Source organism: Electrophorus electricus, chromosome 11 (genome assembly GCF_041902795.1).
Source record: "Electrophorus electricus isolate QZ-2024a chromosome 11, ASM4190279v1, whole genome shotgun sequence".
NCBI lineage: Eukaryota > Metazoa > Chordata > Actinopteri > Gymnotiformes > Gymnotidae > Electrophorus > Electrophorus electricus.
Window position 1 is genome coordinate 27406795 of NC_137507.1, and position 21708 is coordinate 27428502.

Below are 21708 nucleotides of genomic sequence, written 5' to 3' on the forward strand. Positions count from 1 at the left end.
AGTTGTGTTCATATCATGCTTGGTAAATATGCTATGAAGGACCAAAAGTCTGAAATATAAAACTTGATATTTGACTTGAGGGCTAGAGTGCAAGTCTATTCTTGTCACATGACACCACTCCTATAATGGAATCAATGTTCACTGTGTTCATGGTTCATCCTTACATTTACTCCTGATGGTTTTTTCTCCAGTGTATGCAGGACCAAGTTAAATAAACAGGAACATATTAAATGTCTGGATTTACAAGAGCTTTTAATGTATAATTGTATTATTGTTGCCTTTTATAATTGCTTTCTACTGAAAAGAAACGAGTCAGCTTCTGTTGGTAAATGATATTCCACCTGAACAATGATCTAAGTGTTTGGCAAAATTAGAGTTCTGTATATTAATTGAAAGCAAGATTTATAGCATTATATAGCCTCTATTCAGCAGTTGTTACAAAAAGGGTTTCGGTGAAACTAGGACATAACCTCCAAATTGCCAGAACACGGAAAACTCACCAGTGTTAATTTATCGGAAAGTCGAGCATAAATAAATAAATCGAAGCACCAAATTTATTGTTGGTTTTGATTCGGATTAACCCTGTGGTATTTATTTAATCATTTGTGTGTATTTTAATATTTCCGGATCCGGATATTTCTGCAGTTATACCCTACTAGACACACCCCAGAGCCCACTGAAAGGAATAATTCATTATGCATAGTTGCGCACGGTGCTCAAATCTCAGATCTAACCAAGGCACTTGTGTTTGACTAACCTTTCTCTCAGTACCTCTCACATGTGATTTTTGGCTGCTAATATCTTTATGGAAGGCGTAGCTCCGTGTTCCATCTAGTGTTGTAACCGGGTGTTGCATGTCTGTATGCCCAGACAGCGCTGCGAGGTGGGGAACAGTCAGGGCCGTTTGCACCCGACAGTATACTGGGAATTGCGGGCTTTCATAGCTGACGCTTGACACGGAGATCAGCGGGTATTGAAAAGTGAAGATGAAAGTATAAGGCGGTGGAAATGACCTCGACATCAGCACCGTTTCCCAACTTCAAAATGCCGCTCGTTCACATCGAGCGACTGCTCAAAACAGCTTATTCGGGGATTGTGGCGTTTTTATAGCCCAATAACCATTAACGATGCCATTCAAATAATATCATACGCGAGGTAGTACTGTTATATTGAATATCGGTACGACTCGGAGGTACTGCAGGTACTGAAGAAAAAGACTGCTGAGTCGCTTTGGTGGCGTGTAATTCCGATGACTTAACAACTTGATGAGACAGTACGTTGATCCATCGTTTACATGACTAGTCTCCGGTAACTTAAAACGAGCTTATTTATGTCCTTTTCAAATTACCTGGTATGAAATAACTGTTGTATAATCTTAATTAACTTGAAATGGGACCCTTACTATCGTACGTCACCTGTTCCTATAGTAACAGCCGAGCGTGTCCGACCGCCCGTGTCGGTTTGCCGCAACAGTAAGGTAGGCTCTACAATAAACGATACGAAACTTCTTTTTAACAGCGTCTGATCTACAGATTGTCTGGAGAGGAGAGCAAAATTAGTCGAGCTGGCTACGATAGAAATTTACACACACACACACACACACACACACACACAAATTACGAAAGACTTGCAAAAGATATTTCTGGTGACTTGGGTGGTGTATTATTTACCCAGTTTACCATGTTTGACTATTGACTCTCACTCCTTAATTAACTAAAGTGGTTAATGTAGGCCTACTGTCAACTGTTAGCAGTGTTTTCTGCCATACATTTGTAAGCTTTTTTGGTCGTTAATGCACCACATTACTCAATCCGCGCAGTGTATCCCTCCGCCTTGGCCCCAATTATCTAAGCCTATACTTAAAAAGTGATTAGATTACTTGGAACTCTCTTCATACACTAGGCTGGTATTCTTTAATAGCACATTTGAATTTGTTGAGCTGCTGTCTTCCATGAACAGTGCAATTACTTTAGAATGATCGTGCACCCACAGGGGATGCTGTCTCTGTGATTAGATGATTAACCCAGGGGGTCTCCAGGCTACTTGCTTGCTGTCAGTCCCAGCTATAAAACATCCAGCTTGTTACTTTGTGTTTGTTTCAGGGCCCTGAGCAGTGTTCATAATCGTTCACCCTTCAACTTCCATGGCAAGGCGGATTGACCGACTTGCCCAGCCGAAACCCAACCTGCTCAAATTTCCTGACAGGTGGGCTTCCTTCACATATCACAGGGATGCATAGAGGACAGCACTTGAACCTCCCGCTTCCCATACTCTGGGAAGCTTCCAGCACTAGACCCCCAACACTGTACCCAGCTCCACCACCACCTGTCACATTCATGTAGTTATTTTAAATGCCACCGAATACCAGAGCCTATCTTTGAGCTGTAAATTAGCATTGTCAACAGGTGATTTTGTTTTACCTTTGCAGGGAAAGTTTTTGTGAATCTCTGATCTTATTTTTTTTAAAACAGCAGAAATAAAGAGGTCTTGATACTATACTCAAACCTCCACCATAACTCTTTGCTTACCTCATTTTGACTTTGCTGCACTGTTTTGGTTTGTTGTTCAGAGTATGACTCTGCTTTCTGGTGTGATTACCATGTGGTCTTCTTTGTTCACAGATGTTCTGTATATTGGTTGGATAAGCTCCCTGCAAAATCAAACAGTCCTGCAACTACCTTTGGTGACACAAATCATGACCTTTGATCCTCTTAATCAGACTTAACTAATCTGAAATGTTCATTATGCTGTTCATCTATTAATGCTAAATTTTTTTATTCATTATGTGACAAACAACTGATAACTAAATAACACATGAATGACATTTACTGAAGAATTCTCATTAACATTGACCTGTATGATTTCAGCTTTACATGGTATCTGGAACATATAAAACACATAATGAAGTATGTAAATAATGCTTAAGGAGGATGTTCTGTGCTAGTTATCCGTCTCTCTGCAGATCTAACTCCACGCTGGTTCCGGCTGTCAGAGAGTAAAAAATGTCCTTCCTTTGAGAACAACAGGTGACTGTCCTATAGTCCATGTACAATTTACAGTTGTCCTTCCTGATGCAAGGTCAAGTGTTTCATTACTGTAAGCCCTAAAATATACTACTGTGTATTTTTCATCTGTCCATTCATCTCCTTAAAGATAAAGATTGTTTATATAATGAAGATACATTATATAAACAATGATCAGTATGTTACTGAAGATCTTTATTTTCCAGTTAAAGTGCTAAATGTTTCAGGGGACATGGTGATGTTGATCCCAGATCTGTACTGTTTTAGAGTTGACATTTAAAAGAAATGTCTCCCTATTTGACAAACTGTAAAATGGGGCTTAAAGGTCATTCTATCAAGCCAGCTAAAAAAAGTACACTTAAAATAGGACACCATATAGTGTTTACACTATATAATGTCCAATACATCAGTGTATCTGAAATTTATTGCACTATACTCTCCAATACACTGCTGTATCTGTACTTTATTGCACTACATTGTCTAATACACTAGATACACTAGTTTATCTGCTATATAGCAGATCTGTTATATTGGACACTATAGTGCAATAAAGTTCAGATACACTGATGTATTATTAAATATAGTTTATCTGCTCTATATATATATATATATATATAGTGTCTGCAGTATATTGGCCTGTCGTTTCTAATATCCCAGTGTCTGTGATATCTTTTTAGCCGCTCACCTGAATGGAAGGTGAGTGGAGCAGCGTTAAAGGCTTGTCCCTCTGACAGAATATCCGCGCTTGCTCTACCCCGTCTGCCTGCGGCGGGTTGCCAGCCTGATCGCCCTCTGCTGCCCACAGTGAGTACTACATAACTGTTTGCCAGAGTACTATTACCAGCCTATTACTACTGCCATTACCACATCAGGTCCTAGAATGTCACAAGAGTGTACAGTTTAGCATATTCATTCAATAAGGTTTATAGATAAAGCTTTTACCATCAGTTAATTGCAAAGTGCTATAGTCTTCTAGCAGTCCTATGGAAATGTACATTTATGACATTTAGCAGGCACTTTATCCAAAGTGACCAAATACAGTTCAAACATTTCAGTTCAAAGGGCCTTGCTGAGCGCCCCAACGGTGGCAGCCTAGCAATGGTGGGGCTTGAACCAGCAAGCTTCTGATTACGTAACATTAACATGTTGAAGTTTACGTTCAGGTAATTACCCTAAAGCCAACAAGTTATACGAGAGGCTTTAACTAAGCTGAGGTCAAACTGTAAATATTCTCCCCTGCACATTAACAACGTGACTGTTTCTATGACTTCTCATAATGAGCCCTCGTCTCTCGCGCTGTCTCTCTTTGGCTGTCTGTCACCCCCCTGCAGACAAGCTTGGCTATGAGAACCACTAGGGTGAGCGCCCGGATCTGTCAGTTGGCTTGCCCGAACAAAAACAGAAGGATGTTGACTCACTCATGCAGCAGCTCTGAAACCTCACAGGCTGCTCCTCAAAAAACCCTCCCGTCCCTCCGAACGCTTCTCCTTGCTAGTAAGCTAGTGTCTTCACCTTCCCATTAATGCCAGTCATCTCACTAACATCCAGTGCATGCTTACTGGGCTGATGTTTAAGGCATGAGAAAATTGCTCAGACCTGTTTGTACTCGATATTTTAAAAGCCGGTGTGCTGTATTAACTATAGTTTGTGGATCCGTTTATCGGCTCGCGCTCTCAAGATTACCCGTACGTCACCGTCACGCGCAGGTGGACACGGCTAACGCGAGGCATGTCTGGCGCGGCGTAGCGAACAAGCCTTTTGTTTTTGCCACGTGATCACGGGATTCCGTATGTTCTCTCAAGCTTTTCGATTTTGAGGATATTCGTGGCCTATGTTGCGATGAAACCCATCGCGTGTGTGATACCCCCTTCTTTGCACGACCGCCCAGTCAAAGCGCTCCTACGGAGAAAGTATGACATGCCTGCCCTCCGTTCTCAAATTTTAAAAGTTGTGTAGTGTGTGCCCAGACTTAGTCTACATACAACCCAACGAGCATATTTATATATGTTTGATCCATAACTCGAAAAGATCGTTTATATACTTGAAATAAAACAACGCATTTTTTTATACATACTTAACCCTCTCTACCATTTTTCCCCACCTCCCTCCCTGTGTTGTCTTTCGCTTTCTCTCTCTCTCTCTCTCTCTCTATTTTTTTCTCGCTCACCTTGTATCTCTCATTCCTCGCCCTGACTCTTCGCCTCTCTATCCTTTTCCTCAGCCCCTAGCAGGAGCACCCTCTGCACCGTCCGGACAGGCCCGTGTCGTGGTCTGTGTCGAGGTCCGCTCGGCAGGCTGTGGCCAATCAAAGGCTGCAGGTGCTGTCCACGGCCAGGCCCCGCGAGCCCCTGCGCGAGGGTTTTGACCCCTACCGTGTGAGCGCGGCTGCCCGTGCCGCTACTGCGTCCCCGAGGTTACAAGAGCTCGCTCTTCCCCCGGCACGCAGGTGCAGGAGGAAATAGCGGGCTGTTTGCAAATCTGTCGTCCATCTATACTTACATAAGCTTTGATGTAGATTTATCTTACACTGGTGGCAATAAATCGCTCCATACAAGACGAATATTTACACTCTAACTCGTGTATGGTGAACTGATAACCGTGAAGAGATGGTCTGCAGTTAAATTTGTACCTGTTGTTTTATGTAAATAAAACACGAACTTACATTCGTTCCATTTTTCTTACTTACAGTAACCTATATTAGACAAGTGAAAATGTTTTAACAAAACCTGAAAGTCTAAAAATGAGCCTTCCATATAAAATGTCTGGATTGTCTGAGTTACTGAGAGGTTGTTTTTTGGGGGGGGTGGGGGGGTGGGGGGGCTGTGTGCAGACTTGATAGCTTTGCTTCGACTAAAATGAGTACTGGTGCGATTGCCCTGTTTGTAAGGTTCGTTATGTGAACGCTATTGACTCCTTTATCCATTTTACTACCACTTACTTTGTTTACTGATGTCAAAAATATACACCAGGTATACACAGCCCTGATAAGTACATCTAGCCCATAACTTGTATCATACGTGCGTCATACGTCAATTTAACTTATTTTGGTTCGATCCTAAATTTGTGAGTGTGAACGCTAAGCAAACCAATATTCAAATGTATAAATTTAAGTATGAACACACCCTTAAACTTTAGAATATAAGTTTACAGATCAATAATCTATATCATACTTCTTATTTAAAGTTTAATTCATTAAAATGTTTAAGTTAAAACATAATTTTTAACATTCACCTCACATATCACAGAAATTGTCTGTGAGTGGCAGAATGACAAGTGGCAGAATAATGAGGAAAAAAACCACTTTAAAAAGCCACATCAATTCTCATTTATGTTTTGCTAAAGAGCACCTTAAAGATTCCGTGGACAAGTGGCAAACGATGGTCAGATAAGACCAAAATCGCATTTTGGCTAGAATGCAGCAATGTGGTAAAGATTGTAAAAAGATTTTCAGTTTCCTGCAGTGGAGTATGATGTGAATGACACAGGACCTGACCTGGGAGCATGTGTCAGGAGAAAAGGGAAGAAGGATTATGAAAAATACAAGCAAACAGTTTTCATCTTCCTTCAGTCCTCAAGCAGGAAACTGAAAATGGGATGATGGTTTACCTTTCAATGTGGCAATGATGCAGAGTATACCATGGAAGCAACCGCAGAGTAGGTTGGCAGAAGAGGGAATGTGCTTGAGTAAACTAGTAAGAGCCCCAGCCTATATTCCTTTAATTGATTCTGAACATTTCTGTAAGACGTCATGAGAAAATATTCCTTTGTGTAGGTACATAATGTTGGTAGAGATGTAGCCAAAGTCGAGACTGTAATTTAAACAAGGTTTTACTCATTGGAGTGTTCTCATACTGAATCCAATTTTGGGGGGTTTTTCTTGCAGAAAAATTTAATTTCATTCCTAATATGGGTATTAAAAGGTACAGTTTGTATATAAAGTCAGACCCATGCAGAGACAGAGAGATAGAGAAGGAAGATGCAGTATAAGATGGTGTGATGGAGACTGTCACTTAGGAAGGTTAAATGCCAGGCTCTTTGGTCTGGTGGTCAGAGCTCATGTTTACCTCCTATCAGCCCTGCAATCGAGTCTCAGGTAGGGTGGCTGCCGTCAGCCTTCGTTACAGATGTGTGCATGCTCACAGGCATACTGCCAAATGTTCTATGAAATAAGGGTGCAATTTTAATTGAAACAAATTGGATTTATACCAGATGGGGCTTGCTACACGCTAACTCCACTGCTTCCTCACAACACTAGGATCAACATAACTACAACAGTGTACAAAATCACATGCTTACAACTTTAAGAAAGTGGGGCAAGGTTGATTTTACTATGAAATCATCAATGCAGTGTTTATTCACACAACCCCCACTTTGCAAATCTAGTTTTGCCAGTTAGGCATCAAACTGCGCAAGCATGTTTTTACGCAAGTGAAAGAAACTTAGACACTCCAGGGCAAAACGAGCAATGCAAAACAGGCTCTTAGAAAAAATAATACTAATCATCATCATCATCATCATCATCATCATCATCATCTTCTTCTTCTTCTTCTTCTTCATCTTCATCACAGATATCTCACATTATAATCAAACTGAAATGTTTAAATACCTGCAACTGAGTAAATGTAACTAGTTTCTATCAAATTAGTAAAACACATTCATCTTCACAGTAAATCAAACTTATAGTTAGAAATACACATATTTAACATTAATGAGGTGCATGCAAATATATATATATAAAATCAACCCAAGTCAGTTATTAATTATTAATTCTTGGTTATAGCGGTGCTCAAGATTTCATGCTCATCCTAGGTAGAGTCAATTCAGCTATTGTTGGTGTAGAAATCACCTTTGTTGCGTTCATTAAACGTTATCTCATATCTGGAATATCTGGCACCAGTAACCTCCTGCTCTTAACTGGTGAACAGCTCCATCTACGAACAACTGGCCCGATGCTTAGCCAATAATGATGCTCGCGTCAGGTTGCTTTCCATCTTTGACTGCAAGCGTTTCCATGTTAGTTTAATCTGGCTACGTCGCTTTTGTTTTCGAGTAAAATTGCGGATTATTACCGAACGCAGAGTTGGTTTTCAAAATTGTAAATGATGGGGAAATATGAAAAAAGGATAGTAGTTTTTAGAAGCAACGCACCTCCTCTAAATCCCACTGAAGGAGTAGCCCCTGCCTTGGCTTATTTGGTTAGGCGCTCGCAGCCACACCATTGTCGCTATTGATAAGTGACACTATTGTCGCTATTGATAACTGATACTAATGTTGTAGCAGTCAACAGGTGCTAGGATGTTAAAAGTGACAGGAAGCTTGTCCGTGATATGTGCTACAGCAATAAGAGTCCTTGGGCAAGACTCCTAATACTAAACTCGTCTATCTCTAATGTAATTGAAAAATTGTAAGGCGCTCTGGATAACAGCACCTGCCAAATGCGTAAAATGTAAATGTCAGGCCGAGATAGGAGGAAGTAGGGAAACTATTGAACAGCGCACCTCTAACGTTGAATAGCCATATGATATGGTATTTGCGCAATTTTGTTTTATTTGTGTGTGTGTGTGTGTGTGTGTGTGTTGGGGGTGGGGTGTTGTTAGAAATACGCTAATAATGTAATACTTCATTAATTTGTACACTAGAATTTGTGCAGTTTTATGATTGTGTGTCTTTCTAAATTTCGTAACAAAAATTACAGTTAGTGCTAAAGAATTGTACTGTTTTATGACTGTTTTATGATCCGCCCAGGCGTCAAACAGGTTCCAATCGCTTCTGCCTGTAAGCATTTTGATACATAAATGCTCACTTGTAGTGTGGAATTTGAAGTCTGGCAAGTACGTTCTAATGGTTGCTTGCAGCTAATCTTCTTTCTCATTAAGCAGCGAAAATGTAGCCTAAGAGCCGATGACCAGCTCTTGCGTTCCTCTGCATTTCGATTTCGATGTTTGCCTGCATGTTGCGTAGGTGTGTGTGTCGTGCGATCTGTGTGTTTAGCGAGTTTTGATTTGACCTGGCTGTTGAGTCGCTGAATGTGGTTTACAACGACCCGCCTGGCGAGAGCTCTGAACTGACCGTCTGACAGCAGAAAGCAATAACCTAATGACACTGCTCATCAACACCACGGATAGAAGTCTCACATCTGGAGAATGGACGGGACAACTCGTGCTTGTGCCGGGTGTGTAACCTGGATATCTGTGCTGTGCGTAATCTTGGTCACAGGTAGGAAAACGTTTCTGATGCTGCCGAAAGTTCGGCTACGACACAGAGAAATGTTTGGACGCGCGTTCCTGCGTAGTCGAGTTTTGCCAAAAAAAACAAAAATAAAACAAAAAAGAAGAGTAGCACATGTGTGTTAATGTTTGTTGGGAGTAGTCTACTGATATTCAGTCCTAGAACAATTTGATCGGAAAGACGCAAGTTCAAAGGGAAAACTGTGGTGAAATCCTCCACTATCTTGAAACTTAAATTCCTTTTACGATCACGGACCCAAAATACTGTTAAAGTAATTGTGTTTGGTTTCGTTTCCACCAGATTTGCAATCAACTTCGGTAATGATGTGTAACGAATCTCCTTGTAATTCTACAGTATTCCACATATGTATATATTGCACGTTCCTATTCTTTTAAGTGATAACAATCCTGGTCTCTGTCTTTAGATATTTTGCAACTTTAATAGTTTTAAATTATTTAAATATTTTAGGCCATTGGTATTTCACTGTTTTTCAAACTCTTATGCCTGCACAAAATTCCTGCACCAATTGTATGTAGTTGTTATGTAGTTTTAATGTAAATGTAGCATCCACAGTATACATTGTGTTTGTACAGTTATTACGAGATTATTTATAAAGACATCATTGTGCACATATATTCCTTCAACTTTCATTCTGTTTAGCCTCATCCCTAGCACCATCCATCACGCACTGTGAACTACTGGAGCATGCCAACATCACCTGTTATTGGACTGCTGTCAGTTCAGAGACCAGCAGATACATGCTACAGGTCAACATGTAAGCCACAATCTGTTTGTGCACGAAGCTCACTGAAATGCTTTCTTCATGTGATCTTGAGCTTTTCCTTTTTTCATTTAGTCAGAATTGGGGGGTGGGTGTTTTTACTATGAAGAGAGACTCCTTGGTTAGTGAGCTGACCAATATTGTTTGTTAGCACTGGTTGGGTGACAGGCAGCTAACAAATGTCAAGTTAAATTTGCAAGGGTTTATGGACCATAATGATAGAGTTGGAAACACAGCACGGTAGAGTTTCATTATCTAAGTTTAGCATCCTAACAACCACATTTGTTCTTCAGTTATGTTTATTACTCTGGGTTTTATTAAAGCCAAATGCAAAAACATTTGATAATGTGACACAACCAGAAATTGGGTCGGACGTTTCTTTAGTTTTCTCAAAGCGACAGCTTCAAAATACTTAATTAATTACTCAGTTCAGTTCTTTGCAGGACGTACTGTTTGCATAATACAGATTACAAGACCGTGGGCTCATGCACTACAGCAGACACTTGGTGCTCAGTGAACATCGGCTCAGCGGGTCACTGCTTCTGTGTGGATGTGCAGGCATTCTGTCCCTCCACATCTGCCAGATCTCCACGACGCTGCTTCGCTGGCATCAACGAAGGTACTGATTTCTTCTAACACAATGTTACCTGTACCTGGAAACTGGAATGTATATATATTCTTTGTCATTGTGATTAATGTGATATTATGTGTATATGACACACATAATAGGGGGTTAATAAACCTACTTGGTTAATAACTGCTATCCAACTCTCTTTCCATCTGACCAGTTAAGATGTACCCACCACGATTCACAAGGCTTACCACAATACCAGGAAATTCCCATTGTTTGAAGCTGGAGTGGACAGATGACATGTCTGTCACTTTACCATCTGAGCGGGCCCACCGAGTTATACAAATAGAATACAGTATTCCTCATCAGGTATCCCCTAAAGTTCACTTTAGAAATGCTGCAGTTACTGAAATTTGCATAGCCAGGCTAATAATAGCCCTTACTGATGACACTGAAAGAAGAGGGAAATAAGTAAATCATAACTTTTAAAGCCCCTATTATGATTGCCTCATTTGTCAGAGAGAGAAGAGTTTCATGGAGAAAAGGAGGGGGTTTTTTTTTCCCACCTACAAAAATATAGGTCTCAGAATCTCAACAGGTTTGCCCACTGGAGACTCTGGGGTCTCAAGATTACAAGACAGTAATTTTGTAGTCTTGATGACCTTGTGGAGGTTTGGATGAAAAATACTTCTCCCCCGAACCTTTCTTAGATATTGAAAGCTTCCTTAGGGTGAGGGCATAACGATGGCAGAAGTTTTAGCTGAAGAATGCTGGCTGCTTTTACTGTGGTAAAGTGCCAACTATGTGCATTGTTCTCCAGAATTGTTGTCCCGATCAGTAAAGATGACCCAAAAAGGGTAAGAATTTATTTTATCAGCTTGATCTTATGTTGAAAATAAGACAAAAACATACATATATTATCTTGCACTGGGGCAAATGGGGCAATTTTTCAAAGAATACAAAATTCCCAATTTTAAAAATTTCTCAAAACGCATTACAGCAATCTCTAGAAATTCATATGAACCAAATACATTCAAATTTTCCTGTTCATCTAGAAACAATGTAAGGTTGAGAAAATGCACAAATCAAAGAAGACAAAAACTAGTTGAGCTTCAACAATCATGCAGACTATAAAAACAGCATTACTCCTGATAATGCCTCTCTTGGAGAATTATTAGGATGCTTAAGACAGTTGGAGCTGTGTCAAACTTGCCTGGAAATGGATACAAGTGCATTTTGTCCCTAGGGCCAACTTAAGTGATTATAAAGCTTAGCAGAAGAAAAGTCTATGTTATTAATGTACATAAGTGCCTGGACGGCACAAAATGTGACTGGAACATTTATTGGAACCGGGTTCTATGAGACAGAAGAATTTAGGTACCCCCCCCAAAAAACAAACAAACAAACAAATTCAACCAGACTGTTTTCCCGGATGCTAATCACGGTCCATTTTAGGCCCAGTCCTGGAACGTGAGTTCGGTTCTTCACGACTGGAAGATGGAGCTATGTGGCTTGTATCCAGGCACAAAGCACTCCGTGCGTCTCCGGGCCCAGGACTCCCGAGCATCCCATCACTGGAGTGGCTGGAGTAGTATCAGGGAGGCAATCACAGCAGAGAGTGGTGAGGATACATGAGTGGGCAGTGCCTTGTGCAGAAAAAAACACAAACAGTGCCAGGTATAATGTCATGCGTTTGAGTGTGTGGATGCTTGTGGGTGTGGGATTTGTCTGAGGCTGTTTTGTTTGCCTCTCCTGGCTAACATAGCTCCAGGGGCTGTACCAGAACTATGGAGACACATCCAGCCAACAGACATGAGTGGGCAGAGACACATCACTTTGCTCTGGAAGGTAATACATGACCACCAACAATATATTAATATTCCTCAAGCAAGAATATGTGGTGGTGTTAATAATACCAGAGCTAGGAATCAAACCTGAGTGTTAGTTTGACTCTCTTGTCTAACTTGTGCCTATTATATAATGGAATGTGAAGAAATGAATTTCATGAATTCCATCAATGCTCATTTGGGGACTTCAGTTTGCTCTGCTTGCTCTTAAAGTGCTGAACGCCTTCACAGTGTTTTGACACTCCAGGACTGGTAGCTATGTCTCTCGCAACGCATAATACATATTGCTGTAGTTATGATATTCCCGCTGTGCTGTTGCCAGCATTGTTATTCCTCCATCTTATTTGCCAGCCATCTTAACATTTCCCTTTATGAGAGGAGAACAACTGCATCTCCTTCTATCACGTCACATCTGCAGTGTTGGCACCTTTGGCCTTAAATCCTCTTAACCCACTTTAAACCACCTTAGCCCTTCTTAGCCTGCCTTAACACCCCCCACAGGTAACCCACCTTAATGTCTTAACCCACCTTAGCCCTTCTTAGCCCCCTAATCCCCCCTTAACTCACCTTTAACCCCCAAGCCCACCTTGGCTTGTTCACACAATCTTCCAACGAAGCTGGTTTGGTTGCTGTGCCACCTGCGTTTCAGTCATGGTTTCAATTTCACAAAATGGTAGAAATTTGATTAAATCAGACCCTGAAGCAAACATTTTTAAGATATGAAACTAAGTCATTTTTCAGGAACTGGGTGAAGTAATCTTTGTTTGGAGAATAAGTGCAAAGTCTTGCACCGTGCTTCTTTGAAAAGAAGCACTTTCTACCCGAACAGTCTCAGAAGTTCAGATTTTCAGGTGAGCTCATCTGCCCCCTTTAGTTTATTGATGTGTACACATAATTAATATTGCTGATTGTTTCTTATGAGCATGATTATCTTAACACTTAGTTAATCTTGCTAGTTGCCCCCATACATAATAACACCGCAGTACTCGTGTAATAAGTGCTTGATGAATGCAGGTACCTAGCTGTGTTTTATTAATCAGTGTGGGTGGTTGTGTGGTTAACGCTCAGTGTGTTTGTGACAGAAATTAATACATGTGGTGTGACACTACACAGCAAAATCCCCAGTGCTGAACTGACCCTTAGTGTTGATTTGGGTCCACAGAAACTTTAACTGAAAACTGTTACGCATTATTAGCCTCTAGGTGTTCAGTTGTGTAAGTGAGGTGGGGTAACCTGTGGCAACGGAGAAGAGTGTGTTTTTGTTTCTATTTAGGGGCAAAGGAGGTCAAATGAAACTTGGAATATTGCGAGAGATGTTATGGACAAAGTTAGCATAACCTACACTCAGTGGAGGTTCTTCACTCAAAGACTTCCATGGTGCAGATCTAGACTAACCTTGGGCCCAGGAGCCCAGAATTCTTGGACTCAAATGAAGACGCGTTCTGGGTAAAGTCATGCAATGAGTTTAGCTCCAAGAGCAAGACAGACTGCAATACGGATCCAAAGGATGGTGTGAAATCAGACTTGGAAAGCTTCAAGTTGATTATACCTCAGGAGGGAGCTTTGTGGGTATCCAGCAGCATGTCTGTCTAATCAGAATGCTCCATCATCTTCAGCTCTTTCTGCTTTGCCGTCTGCTACCACCCATGTGGCTCTCTTTGGGTTCTCTCAGCCTCTCCAGTGGCCTGACACTAATGGGGTGATTCTGAGCTATGCCGCATCGTGCTGGAGTGACCTCGACCCACCACATCAGGACTGCGGCCGTCTGGACTCATCCGTCACTTCCTGTGTTGTTTCTGTCTCTGCCAACCCCTGCATCTGCAACCTGACGGCGTCCAACTCTGCTGGCACATCACCAGAAGCATATATACGCATACCTGGAGACAGGGATGCAGGTCTGCTCTTAGCGCCAATGTTTAATACCAAACACACGATTGCATGTCCAGATGGATTAATTTCATAAACTGGCTGTAAGTTTAGGCCTTCTATAGAGTCTCGCAGTTATATAACCTGTAGTGCATGATATAAAGAGAATTAGATAAAGGTTTACATGAACTTTTTTTAAAGTTATAGGCTTTATTAAATCTAACTGCGTAAATGTAAAGTTAACATACTAAAATGTATTTCTTGTATGCTCAGTTTGGTATTTGATTCTTTTAAAACTTAGATTGCCCTCTTTTTAAATTACTTGTTGTGTCCTAGTGCTCCCATCCCCAGTAAGCATAAGTGTCAATGCATTGGATGACTTCCAGCTGAAGGTGGAATGGACAGCTGCAGTGAACCAATCAGACACAAGCTTTGTGATTGAGTGGTTTCCTATAACGGATAACACATTTGGTGGTGCATATTGGAAAAGGTTGAATGGGTCTGCAAGAAGCTTTATAATTACAGGTGAATTAATATACACACCTGTAATAATCATGAATTCTGTTGTATTTGTTGTTTTCTTATGAAGATGCACAACCAAAACAGTTTTAAAAACTGTTTTATAAAACTGTGTGTGCGGTTTGTGTGTGCATGTGTGTGTGTGTGTGTGTGTGTGTGTGTGTGTGTGTGTGTGTGTGTGCGTGCGCGTGCGTATGTTGCAGAGGGTGTACTTCCTGAAGTTCCATATAACGTGTCTGTTCAGGTTCTTCACGAGAAGACAACTAGGGCTCCGATATTTGCCACTGGCTTTACCAGACAAGGAGGTCAGATATTAGCCTTACATAAAACCTGTGCTACACGGGATATCTCAGGTTACAAAGCATGCCATCTTTGAAAACACAAATTGTGTTTATAGCCACTGCTGCTTTAAAACCTTTTAAGGGAAATATTGAGGTGTCTTTTACAGATGTACTAATTGTAGCCTGTGTGCAGCTGTTACTGTCATTGGTTTCTGACCAAAGTATTATTTGTTATTAGAGAACGTTGTGACACTGAAATTGTAGTGGCATAATTGTGGGTGCTGTGTTGATGTCAGGCCCAGCAGTGCTGCTTCCAGGTTGTAACTGCTCTGTATTTTTGGCCAGCTGTGCATGGAAATAGGTGGGCTATAGTCTTTAACTGTATGTCTACAAGATGTTTCTAATGAAGTCCGTGGTGAGTGAATTACACAGAGAATTACAATGGTTAGAGAAGCATCATCTCAATCTTTAGAAATGAAAATTACAATGATGATTACGGTGTGATTTCAGAAGCTTAATGCAGACAAAACCATCCACGTAACTCGGGTGAAACCGAGAACGCAACATCCAATATTCTCACTGAGATATTCGTTCCTGTGTTTCTCAGCGCCCTCTGCTGGCCCGAAGCTGAAAGTTCTACAGACAACGGGCAGCTCTGTGATCCTGAAGTGGAATTCTGTACCTTTGGAGAAACTACATGGATTCATCCAAAACTACACAGTTGTATATGTAACAAACGGCAAAATGAAATGTAAGACCTCACCGTGGTTAATTGTTCCCACTAAATTCTGGTTTAATTTATATATTTTTAATAAGTTTTAATTTTCATTTGAGTAAATGAGTCGCTGTCGGCTTTCTCATTCCTGATCAGGTTTTTGACCCATTTAACATGTCCCAAGAATCTATTTAGCAATCCAAAATGGCTTAAGTCTTCTTCATTCACTTCTTAAGTGATGCATTATCCTTAATCAGATCCTTAATCTAGTCTGAAAGCATGAAACCGACAACACAGCACCCACACTGTCACAGAACATACAGGACATCCAAACAGTTATCGCACCATGTTCTATGAAAAGATTGACCAGTCATCGTTCTCAGGAAACAGCCATTGGACGGTATGCAGAGGTGCTTAACAATCGCACTGAAGTGCGGTGTGGACAGTGGAGGAAGCAAATTCCCCTACAGAGACTGAGTGTCTGTGGAGATCAGTTGTGGCCCTCCATGACTAGGTCTTACAAACCATGGTTAAAATGCCAGATGTGCCACCATCTTTAAAGCATAAAATATTCACGACATTCACCACCTCTCAGCATTTTCTTTATAATCCCAACATTGATTGGCAGTAACAGGTACGATATGGCATAACAGTACAATGCTGCATGCTTTTCGTCATGCTAAGAAATCTTTTCTTATGCTATACTATCCTGACACGTTATCTTTCAGTATAATGACCGATTATTTGATTTGGCACCATTAAAGTGATCTATACCTTTGGTAGATTTACTTTACCAACACCTTAGCTGTGTTTAGCTTTGTTGTATTAACTTTATGCATCTATAGATCCTGACCTACACTACACGGACAAAAGTATTTGGACGCCTACACGTTACACCTACAGGCGCATTTATGACACCCCATTCTAAGTCCATAGATATTCATATGGAATTTGTTCCCCTTTGCAGCTATAACCACTTCCCTTGTTCTGATAATGCTTTCTACAAGATTTTGGAGTGTGTCTGTGGGAATATTTGCTCATTCATCCAAAAGTGCATTTGTGAGGTCGGATATTGATATTTGACAAATGGGCCTGGCTCACAATCTCCATTTTAGTTCATCCCAGGGGTGTTTGATGGGTTTGAGCTCAGGGCTCAGGGCTCTGTGTGGCCCACGCCATACTCACCCAGCCACGCCTTAATACACTACCTTGCCTTGTGCACTGCGGCGCTGCTGGAACAGAAAGAGGCTTTCCCCACACTGCTCTCACAAAGTTGGAAGCGTACAGTTGTCCAAAATGTCTTTGTTTGCTGAAGCATTTTAAGATGCTGGAACGGTTCCTTCACTGGAACATGAAGGAACCGCCAAACCCCTGAAAAACAACCCTGCAGCACAGTGAAAAGGTTGGTGGTGTTCTCTTAGCATTCACCAAACACAGACTCATCCATCAGACTGCCAGAAAGAGAAGTGTGAGTCATCGCTCCACAGAGCATGCTTCCCCTGCGCCAGAGCCCGGTGCCAGCGTGCTTTACACCACTCCATCCAACGCTTGGCATTGTGCTTGGTGATGTAAGCCTTGCGCGCAGAAGCTCGGCCATGGAAACTCAGGCCATGAAGCTCCTGGAACACAGTTTTTGTAGTGATGTTGATGCCAGAGGAGGTTTGGAACTCTGCCGCTATTGGCAGAACGTCAGCAACTTTTACAAACTATGCGACACTGCTCTGTAACTCTACGTGGTCTGTCCCTTCAAGTTACTGTGGTCCCTAAACGCTTCCACTTTTCAATAGTACCACTCACAGCTGATTATTACAGTACTGTATTACAGTACTGTGCTTTTGTCCTTATAGTGGACTTCACATACTTTCTAAATACATTGTGTTGTTCCACAGCTCAAGTGCTAGAGGGCGATGTTGAGCAATTTTCACTGACTGGTCTGTCTGCTGGGGAATATGCTATCTGTGTGAAGGCTCACACTGTGGCAGGGAGTGCTGAAGGCCCATGGGTCACTGTGGCTGTGGGTATGTTTTGAAATTTAGTGTAACCACTTCTGTATCCAGTCAAAAATGCATCTTATTGTTAATTGTTGGTCACCATAACACTACATTTCTAAACTTTCTGGTGATTTTGACTGTGTATATCCATGCTTTTTTTTGTGTGTGTGTGTGTGTGTGTGTGTGTGTGTGTGTGTGTGTGTGTGTGTGCGTGTGTGTGTGTTTTAGCAGGGAATGATTACTTACCAATTGTGGCAATACTGGTGTGCACCACAGGAGGTCTGCTGATTTTAGTAATCACACTAAGCCAAGGTGAAAGGTAGGTCAACAACTTCAGCAAGATTAATATAACTTAAGTGAATTCTAAAATATAAAGGTCTTTAAATATGTTAATAATGTAAATGCTGATTAATTACAAACTTCATGTGCCTTTCATGACAGCTGTTGTTCATATTTAGCCTAAACACATGATTCAGCCTTACCGCAGAAAACAGATTAGGGAATCTGCATAAAAAGAGGGTTAAAAGGCGGCTCTGTTTCTGCACTACCCCACGCTATTTCACAGATCGCGGTCTTATTTGAACTTTATTTGCTTCACATTTTGTGAGAGAAGCTGTAATGGAGACTATAAAATTCAGAACAGGATTAATCTGTATGTGTCTTACTTATTCTATACTGTTTTAAGCATTTTCTCTATCTCATTAAGAGTGAACTCTGACACGTTAATGTACTCTATAATACTTGAAAATGATACTGTATGCTTATGCTGTCTTGGTATGCTGGAACATTCCAGTTCTCTTTGAGAAAGAGTATACTCAAAAGCATAAAGGAATTCTCTATGACACCAAGAGTGACCGCTGACCACTTTTGTGAGTGAATTATGAGACTAAGTGTGTATTCTGCAGTTCTCCACAAGTGTGCTTCATTTGTCAGGATTCAACATTGTCTCTGGCCGACCATCCCAGACCCATCGAAGACCAGCCTGTCCACGTGGGCCCGAGGCTCCAGAAGTCAAGTAACATCACAAAGCACTGTACCATAAATCTGGACTGTCTTATTCACTCCAAAAACGCAACCCTTTCTTAGCGAACATGATCAGGCTTGTTCCACATTGCAGTATGTCCACTTGGTTGTCCAGACTCATATTTTTCCCACCACTTTTCTGCTACACTGTATTCATCCAATACAAAGTCAAAATGTCTCTTGGCAAGTTTGAACAGAGATCCCCAAAAAACTAAAACAGGAGTGAATGAACATAGCCTTCACGCTTACATATATTTTAATATAAAGCCTAACATGTGAAAGTGTAGATCAGAATCAAGTAAGTCATTGCTTTGTGCTTTGCTGAAAATTGAAATAGTAAATAGCAAAATGTCATGTTTCAACTCCTTTGGACAAGACACTTGTGAATGACACTGGAGACTTTAGTAGAGTGTGTGTGTGCAGGTTTTGCTATAATGCAGCATTAGCATCAAGACCTGGCTATAGGCAATGCTGACAGTGGCAAAATTCCACAGGATAGTCCTCCACAACCTGGACTGCCCTCCCCCAGTTCAGTTAAACAGCCCCATGGCAAATGACCAATCAGATACACTGAAACAAAAATCATGTTTTATTATATTGTAGGAGTAAACTACTTTTTCACCCCTCAGTGTATCCTACAGCATGTGCCAACAGTTTTGGACCTCATACAGCTCCCTTCTTCTTTTTCAGCTCGTGTTCATGGGACGAACCACAGGCCTTTGTGATCACCCTTGTGAAGAGCACCAACAGGCATGTTCTTTCAGTGACCACTCCATACTGTCCAAGACAGTTATCCAAGAGATCTTTCCCAGGCCACTTTCAGCCAAAACGGCCAAGCGAAAGACCCATCAACCAACCCATAAGGTGAATGCTGAAGAGCCCAGTGAAGACCTAAGCACTGAAGTCAGCAGCAGGAACAATGTCATGGCAAAACCGCAGACCCCTCGTGCACCTTCTGGTTGCCCACCAATCGCCGACTGCTGTTTTGGAAGGGATACGGTAGATGAAAGGAACCTCATGGAAAGATTAAGGTTGTGTGGTCAAAGCCCTCCAGCCCCTGAAGCCTTGGCCAGAGCAGACAAAGTGGACTCAAGTAACCTGCTTTATAAAAAAGACTTCACATCAAGGTCAGAGTCCACTTGCTACCCCAATATAGTGTATACCCATTATCTTCCAGTTCCTGACTTGCAGCTTGATTTTAGAAAAGAGGCCAAAGATTTCACTAATCTTATCCATAAAAGTAACCTTTTGTCACCACTGGAATCCTGTTGCCGTATGCACATATCTACTAGTTATCTACCGGTCCCCGAGTCTTCTCTAGATTATGCCAGTTTTCCACTGGAGACAGGGCACCCAACTGATTGTAGTCCTCGTTCAAAAATAGAGTCCAGCTCCCACAGTCATTTATCTACTATATATGTACAGGTTCCTGTCACTCACCGTAATTTTACAATGGAAGCAGAAGACTCAGCTAATTTTCAGAAAAAAGGAACCTTATCAGGATCGGAATGCTCGAGTCAACAAGCCTGCCAGTCTTCACCTATATGTAAAGAATTTGAAGAGGACCACACGTACAGGTCCTTGGGCCAAGGGGAGGACCCTTTACAGTTCTCCTTACAGTAGCACAGCACTGACGACTCTGTAGTCCTAGGAACAAGAAGATGAACGTATTACAGGCAAGATAATAGCTGCACCAACTGCACGAAACACGTGAGAGAAATGGTGGCACTCTGCAGAAAAAGGACTCGATATGCATTACATAAAGTGCGACGGAGAACTAAGGTGTCCCGTGCTGAAACATTTTTCTCACAGTAACACTCCGGGAAGGCTGACCTTTATTTGCAATCAGTCAAATCGCTGATGAGCGATGATTAGATTTTAGGTACGAATTGATGAAGTGTCAAAGCGACTATAGGTCACCTGACAAGGATGGGTGCTTAAACTACCAGAAACGGACCGAGTCGTGCTACTTTGTTGTTTTTGACGCACTTTCAATACATACGAATGTGACTTTTAAAAAATTTATTTATGTTAGCGGACGACAGCGCCTGTGGTTGTACATATGCTTTGTGTCACAAAAATCCGATTGACATTGACAAGAAAGGAAAAAAAAAAGGACGAATAAGTACATTGCTGTTTGTAAGAGGGATTTAAAGCAAATCAATAACTAGTCTGCTTGTGTTCCTTAGTTAAAGTAAATGTGAACGTGGCTACACTTTGTTGGGTATTTCTTTGGGAAGGTATACGTGACCATCGTTAAACGTGAAGCAGCAGTTACGTCAAGATGTTTTGGGGTTTGAGGTGTGTGTCGGTTTTGTCAACGTTTGAATATTACACGTAATAAAGAATACATGCAACTACAATTTTTATTACTAATTGATCTGTGCTTTGTGTTAGAATGCCAGTGAAACGGAAAAAAAAGCTAAATGTGATTCGTAATATATCTTTAATTAGTGAAATCACAGTCCATTGTTTGTGTTTCTCAAAACAACGTCCAAGTAAATGAAGTTGCGCAGCCTGGGAAAAGCAGCTTTATGTAGCACCATTCCGATTGAGGAAGCCACTCGAGAAATAGGAGGAACACACAATCCCGATTTTGCGGGAATATTGTGGCGCTGGGCCAAGGTTTACTACCACTGGAACATCTTTCCTGCGTCTGGAATTCCTGACAAAGTTCTCCTTTGTTTAGACAGATGGGTCGGCCCAAAGGCACAGATCCATCCGCTCCCACAGCGGTAATCTCAGATAGGCGCAGCGCCAGGACTGCGACAGCAACAACGGCCGAGGGTTAAAGATAATGGCGCGTTTCGCTTTTTTTTTTTTTTTTTAAATCAGTCCTACCTTTATAATGCACTTGCGCCCA

At 41.4% G+C, this 21708-nt stretch overlaps 2 protein-coding genes across 9 annotated transcripts; both read left to right on the plus strand.

The window, feature by feature from the left end:
* The first annotated feature begins 342 nt into the window (after positions 1–342).
* On the plus strand, positions 343–5762 carry spmap2 (sperm microtubule associated protein 2). Of its 4 annotated transcripts, XM_027019690.3 has the most exons (8): positions 343–1273; positions 1428–1477; positions 2103–2205; positions 2622–2683; positions 2963–3026; positions 3701–3827; positions 4355–4517; positions 5245–5758. In XM_027019690.3, the coding sequence occupies exons 3-8, from the start codon at positions 2144–2146 to the stop codon at positions 5400–5402; spliced, it is 636 nt and encodes a 211-aa protein (XP_026875491.2). In that variant the 5' UTR covers positions 343–1273; positions 1428–1477; positions 2103–2143; the 3' UTR covers positions 5403–5758. The 4 variants fall into 4 exon arrangements, with proteins under 4 accessions (XP_026875491.2, XP_081579546.1, XP_026875490.2 ...); XM_081723420.1 differs by lacking the exon at positions 4355–4517 and having other exon boundaries at positions 5245–5762; XM_027019689.3 differs by lacking the exon at positions 1428–1477 and having other exon boundaries at positions 5245–5759.
* A 2556-nt stretch (positions 5763–8318) lies between these two features.
* Positions 8319–21226, plus strand: LOC113583382 (interleukin-31 receptor subunit alpha). Of its 5 annotated transcripts, none has more exons than XM_035528467.2 (14): positions 8319–9239; positions 9912–10026; positions 10476–10651; positions 10821–10972; positions 12059–12224; positions 12369–12451; positions 14123–14345; positions 14653–14841; positions 15039–15140; positions 15724–15867; positions 17721–17849; positions 18054–18141; positions 18756–18837; positions 19536–21226. In XM_035528467.2, exons 1-14 carry the CDS (start codon positions 9167–9169, stop codon positions 20466–20468), a joined length of 2655 nt encoding a protein of 884 aa, XP_035384360.1. In that variant the 5' UTR covers positions 8319–9166; the 3' UTR covers positions 20469–21226. The 5 variants fall into 5 exon arrangements, with proteins under 5 accessions (XP_035384360.1, XP_035384359.1, XP_081580036.1 ...); XM_035528466.2 differs by having other exon boundaries at positions 8321–9239; positions 18051–18141; XM_081723910.1 differs by having other exon boundaries at positions 8321–9239; positions 10499–10651; positions 18051–18141.
* The last annotated feature ends 482 nt before the right edge of the window (positions 21227–21708 follow it).